This window comes from Aricia agestis, chromosome 5 (assembly GCF_905147365.1).
Source record: "Aricia agestis chromosome 5, ilAriAges1.1, whole genome shotgun sequence".
NCBI classification, from domain to species: Eukaryota; Metazoa; Arthropoda; class Insecta; order Lepidoptera; family Lycaenidae; genus Aricia; species Aricia agestis.
Genome location: NC_056410.1, coordinates 2,553,235 through 2,559,473, shown reverse-complemented (window position 1 = coordinate 2,559,473; position 6,239 = coordinate 2,553,235). Strand labels below are relative to the sequence as shown.

The 6,239-nt window shown below is 39.3% G+C and overlaps 1 protein-coding gene across 1 annotated transcript; it reads left to right on the top strand.

Annotated features, from left to right (window-relative positions):
- Positions 1 to 584: 584 nt before the first annotated feature.
- Positions 585 to 1,217, top strand: LOC121727045. The gene has a single exon (XM_042114723.1). The coding sequence runs from the start codon at positions 585 to 587 to the stop codon at positions 1,215 to 1,217; it is 633 nt and encodes a 210-aa protein (XP_041970657.1).
- Positions 1,218 to 6,239: the final 5,022 nt, after the last annotated feature.

Sequence of the window (6,239 nt, the reverse complement as noted above, 5' to 3'; positions counted from 1 at the left end):
GCACGGGTATGAAACAAACATTTCTAAGGTTGGTGGTGTTATTAACCCGGCGAGAGTGTGGTGTGATTTGATTTGTTGAATTCAGATATTTCATTCAAAAACTACCACTTTAACAACGTTTATTTGTTTATAAAATGCTATAAAAAGTAGATACATTTTTTGGCGTTATACATGTAGTGTGTGTTATAATTCTCGGTAATTGCATATTGTAAATTCAGCGATATTTGTAACGCGGCGAGTTAACTCTTGCGAGAGTCAGTCGTCTGCCCATCGCCTACCTAACTTGTTGTGCGAATAAAGTAATTCAGCTCATTCAGTATTTAATTTGAAGACCCCAGCCTTTGTACACTAAATTGGTGACCCCGACGAAGAACTACCGAAGAAAGTTTGTAGTAAAGGGAATCAGTGTAAATAGTGACATTGGCTGTGGGGTAAATTTTTTTTTTTGAAGATCTAATTCCACGCGGCGACAGGAAGTTAGCGTGACGCAATAGAAGAACGCGCGTGGCACGTGGCGAGTACAACGGCAGGCGGCTCATCAGCTCATCGGCCGGTCGACTCATCGGCTCAATCAAAGAAGAAAAATGAGTAAAGCCTCAGCATCAGACATGGAGTTTAAGGAAGAGGCGTCAAGCGCGGCGTTGGCATCGATAAGCGTGTCCACCAAGCTACCAGAATTTTGGACAGACTTGCCAAGGCTATGGTTCGCACAATTCGAGTCTGTAATGGCCCCACAGAAGCAGGGTGAAGAGACCAAATTCAACTTGGTCATATCAAAGCTGGGAAAAGAGGCCATTCAGCAGGTCAGCGACCTCGTGATGTCACCACCCGCCCAGGACAAGTATACGGCGCTTAAGGAGAGACTGCTGCAGGTTTATGAAGAGAGTGCTGAAAGACAAATGCAGAAGTTGGTGTCGGAGCTGGAGTTGGGTTCGCAAAGACCCTCCCAGTTTTTAAGGCGCATGAAGGATCTGGGTCGCAGCGCACAAATTTCGGACAACACACTTAAGAGCCTGTGGTTGTCGAAGATGCCGTCATCAGTTCGAGCAGTCATGGCGGTTTGTGAAGATCAGTCTCTGGACAAGCTGGCGGCCATGGCAGACAAGATTACTGAATACACCAACGTCGGAGATGTGGCAGCCGTGTCATGCAAGAAGGCAGCAGATGGACAGCCGGACGAGCAGATTGGAGCTGGAGGTTGCAGCGCTCCGCGCTGAACTGAGGTAATGTAACGAAATATAGTTTTTTGATCGACACATGCGCTAACATTTCCGTAATTCCAAAGTGGTGTGTTAGAAAGCCTATCGAAAAAGTCGATCTAAAGTTATATGCTGCTAATGACAGCGAAATTAAATGTTATGGAATATGTAATTTAGAGTTATTGTTAGGCCTAAGACGGTCATTTAAATGGTCTTTTGTTGTATGTGATGTAAAACAGCCGATAATAGGTGCCGATTTTTTGAAGAATTTTAAATTAAATGTAGATTTGTATAATAATAAGTTAATTGATACAGTTACCAGCTTAAATGTCTGTGGAATTAAAAGTATAAATTTTGTCGGCACTATTAAAAGCATAAATAGCACCTATCCTTACGCGGATTTACTGGAACAATTTCAGGACATCACGCGACCGCCAGCCTTCAAGGATGTCCCAGAGCATTCCGTGTATCAATCATCACATCGAGACTACTGGACCACCTGTCCACGCGCGTGCCAGGAGGTTACCGGCCGACAGGTACGATAGGGTTAAAAAAGAATTCCAGTTGATGCAAGAGCTAGGCATATGTAGACCTTCAAATAGTGAGTGGGCCAGTCCTTTACATATTGTACCTAAGAAGGATGGTGGTATCCGACCCTGCGGAGACTATAGGATGTTAAACGCAATCACAAAGCCAGATCGTTATCCGATACCTAGAGTACAAGATTTTACTTATGGGTTACATAATAAGATTTTTTTTTCAAAATTAGATATTTGTAGAGCTTATCATTTTATAGGAATTAATCCAGATGACATTAAAAAAACAGCCATTATTACGCCATTTGGCCTTTTTGAATTTCCAAGAATGACGTTTGGCCTGCGTAACGCGGCACAAACATTTCTAGGATTTATCAATAATACAGTTTTATCTGGCATAGAACAATTGAATTATGGCAGTGACTGTACAGGGGGCAAAGGTCAGTCAGTCGTGTTTGGGTACATAGATGACGTCATAGTAGGATCGGATAACCCCGATATACATAGAGAACATTTGCGTTTAATATTTGAAAGGTTGAGTAAATATAAAATGTCTATTAATTTAAGTAAATGTGTTTTTGGACAGTCCTCTATAGAATTTTTAAGATATTTAGTTTCAGAAAAAGGTATAAGTCCGATGCCGGAAAAAGTTAAAGCTATCGTGTCATACCCGAAACCGGAGACAATAGAACAATTACGTAGATTTTTGGGCATGTTAAATTTTTACAGAAATCATATTCCTAACGCTGCTCGAGTTCAGGGAGTTTTAGATAGGTATTTACACGGGGCTAAAAAACGAGATAAGACGCGTATAGATTGGACCGACGAGGCGAATAGTGCATTTAAAGTGTGTGCATTTGAAGTGAAGAAAATTTGAAAAATGCCGTCACTATTTCGCATCCGATATCTAATGCTAAATTAGGGTTAATGACTGACGCGTCGGATATTAATATAGGGGTAGTGTTAAATCAGTGGGAAGAAAATTCTTGGAAACCTTTAGGATATTTTTCAAAAAACCGTACTCCACGTATGACAAGGAGCTTTTAGCGATTTATTCGGGAATAGTTTACTTTAGGGATTTAATCGAAGGTAGAAATTTAACAGTTTACACGGATCATAAGCCTCTTACTTTTGCTTTGAGTAAATTAAGTTCTAATAAAGAGTTACCTAGGCGAGCGCGTCAATTGTTGTATATTAGCGAATTTACTAGCGACATACAACATATACAAGGCACTGAACATCAGGTGGCCGACGCTTTATCGAGAATCGAGAGTATCATTATGTCCTAGTTCGAGTGAATACGTGGAGGTTGCGAGAGCACAGGTGACAGACGCTGAGCTCGCGAATTTAATGAAAACAAATGATAAATTGCAATGGAAACAGTTAGCGCTCGATAATAATGACGATATTAAAATATATTGTGAAACATCAGCTCAGATTATTAGGCCGTATATACCAGCGCAGTTTAGGAAAAGTATTTTTCATAAATTTCATGACGTTTCTCATCCCGGGGTTAGAGCATCGCGTGCGTTAATTAGTAAAAAAGTTTTTTGGCCAGGCATGAATGAGGACGTAGGGACCTGGGCCAAGACGTGCGTGAGGTGTCAGAGAAGTAAGGTTATTCGGCACACAGTTTCGAAACTTAGCGATTTTAACCATAGCAAGCGTTTCGATCATTTGCACTTGGATTTGATCGGACCTTTACCGAAAACTGAGCACGGTTTTCTTTACTGCGTCACTATGATCGATAGATTAACGCGATGGCCTGAGATTTGCCCTGTGAAGGACATGACGGCAGAGTCGGTAGCTAGAGCAGTTTATAAGGGATGGATTTGTCGTTTCGGTTGTCCTAAAATTATTACTACCGATCAAGGTAGACAGTTCGAAAGCGAATTATTCACAGATTTAATGAAATTATTAGGTATTCAAAAGATCGATATTCAAAAGGTCGAAAAGATATGTACAGGGGCGTCGAGGTCCCCGCGATGCCCCTGTACATATCCCGCCTGCACTGGTCCATGGAGGTCCAGGACGTCGTGGACTACATCCAGAAGAAGACGACACTGCGCCTGAGGGTCGAGCGTCTGCAGTCTCGCCACAAGGTTAACTTTAGCTCCTTTGTGGTGAGAGTACCGACGAATCTTCTGTCGACTTTCGAGGCGCCGGAGTTCTGGCCGATGGATGTAGTCTATCGGAGGTTCTGGGGGAGACTCCGGAACGAAGCGAGTCACGTCGCCGGCAAAATATGACAGTGTTAGTTTTTAAGTATATATAAAATATGTATGTTAGTTTTAAGGTATTTATTATATAATTATATGTATGTTAGATTTAAGGTATTTGTTATATGGGCCTCTGATGCCTGAATTAAATGATTTGATTGATTTGATTTGATTTGAAAAAACTAGAACTACCCCATACCACCCACAGTGTAATGGTAAGATAGAAAGGTGGCATAGGTCTTTGAAGTCGGCTCTGATGGCTAGATTGAATAATAATCTATCATGGTTAGTAGAACTACCTACGGTCATGTTAGGATTAAGAACTGCTTGTCAAGCGGACAATGATAATATTAGCGCGGCGGAATTTGCTCTGGGTCATTGTTTAAGGTTGCCGGGAGAATTTTGTTCAGATAAAAGTATGAAAATTGATAATCCACATTCATTTATAAGTAATTTAAGAGACACTTTGAACAAAATTAGGCCCATAAAAAGGGCATGAAAAAATAGCAATAGTACTTTTGTGCATGCTGATCTAAATTCCTGTTCACATGTTTTTCTAAGAGTGGACGCGGTACGGAGACCGCTAACGCCTCCGTACAGCGGACCATATAAAGTTTTAGAAAGAAATAGTAAAGTTTTTAAAATATTAATTGATAATAGAGAATGTAATGTGTCGATTGATAGACTTAAGCCCGCGTATATTTTGGAAGAAAATGAAGTTAGACATGATAGTAGATTAGATCAGCATAGTGAGGCTAATGTGTATACGCCTTTACAGAAATCACGTAGTGGCAGAAAAATTAAAAGACATGTTAGGAACACGGAATATTTGCATTCACTTTATTTCAAATCTCAGCTCAACAAGTTAGTTATATATAATAATATATAAATTTGATTATCAGCTCAGTGCACAAAGTTTTAAGTTATCAGTTTAACTCAGTTTTACAGCATCAAACGTTAAATTTTATAATTTAGCAAAATGGGAAAAACATATTCGGTTGAAAAGAAAGATGAAGATATTGTTATCGCTCAAAACGGAGCGAATCACGCAACAGCATCTAATACTAATTTTAAATTGGAAGTGTTGAGCATCACGGTGACTGTTATGGCAGTCTTCCTTTTTGTGTTTTGTGCTATTTTAATATACAAAGTTTGTGTTACACGTGCAAGGAAGATGTTAAGGAAGGAATTAAATTGTAATCAGGGTACAGATTTAAGTGTATTGTCACAACATAAGCTCCCAAATCTTAATGTTTGCTAAATTCAAAAAATTTTTCTTTGTTATTTGTCAATTATGTAAATCATTTTTTTTTAGAAGGGGGTGTATGTAGAGTGTGTTATAATTCTCGGTAATTGCATATTGTAAATTCAGCGATATTTGTAACGCGGCGAGTTAAAGCGAGAGTCAGTCGTCTGCCCATCGCCTACCTAACTTGTTGTGCGAATAAAGTAATTCAGCTCATCCAGTATTTAATTTGAAGACCCCAGCCTTTGTACACTAAATACATGACTAGCATGTGATATCCCGTTCTACAATAAAACGAAAATAAATTGATCAATATAGCCAAAGGTTTACAACACCTGATAAAAATAAGTAACTTACCTTCCATTTCTGTTTGTACACGTAAATAATCACTTTTAAATACTTGAAATGAACTATAATTCCGTTCACGTTCGCTTTTGGGTCGCTACTAAAAGAAAAACAATTGGAAACAGACGAAACAGGGATAAATTACAATCCCTGGCGGGTGGCACCCGAGAGGAGATATCAAAGTTCCTGGCGGTAGGCGCCTCAGAGGAGATACGAAATATTTGTTCGCAGCCAGGCGCGTGAAATTGCCAAAAATGACACCGCACTAAATCGGTTAACTTTGACCACATAATTTGACAGATGACAGCTGGTCCGACAAGGCTTGAAATGAACGTGGGCAGGGGCGCTGCTGGTAAAGGAGAACTGTCAAAAATTGCGTTTTTGTATGATGACAGCGTTAGTTCCTTTTTTCGCCACGTTCATTCAGAGCCTTGTCGAGCTCAAGGTTATGGTTAAATATGGCGTCCATTTTTGACTTTAACCAAAGATTTGACATTTTGCATTGTAGTTATAGTTAAAGTTACAGTTATATCCAAAATAAGTTGGTGCAACCCACCCTTAATGCATTTCTAGAATAATTTTGTTGATAAAAATAATTTTCCTTATATTTTATTTTACTCATATCATGATATCACACATTTAAAAAAAATGTATTTAATTATAGCAAGTATGTAAATAAGTACCTACTTATTTA

Coding starts and splice junctions, on each gene's coding strand:
- LOC121727045 (XM_042114723.1), top strand. CDS start 585: ATGAGTAAAGCCTCAGCATCAGACATGGAGTTTAAGGAAGAGGCGTCA.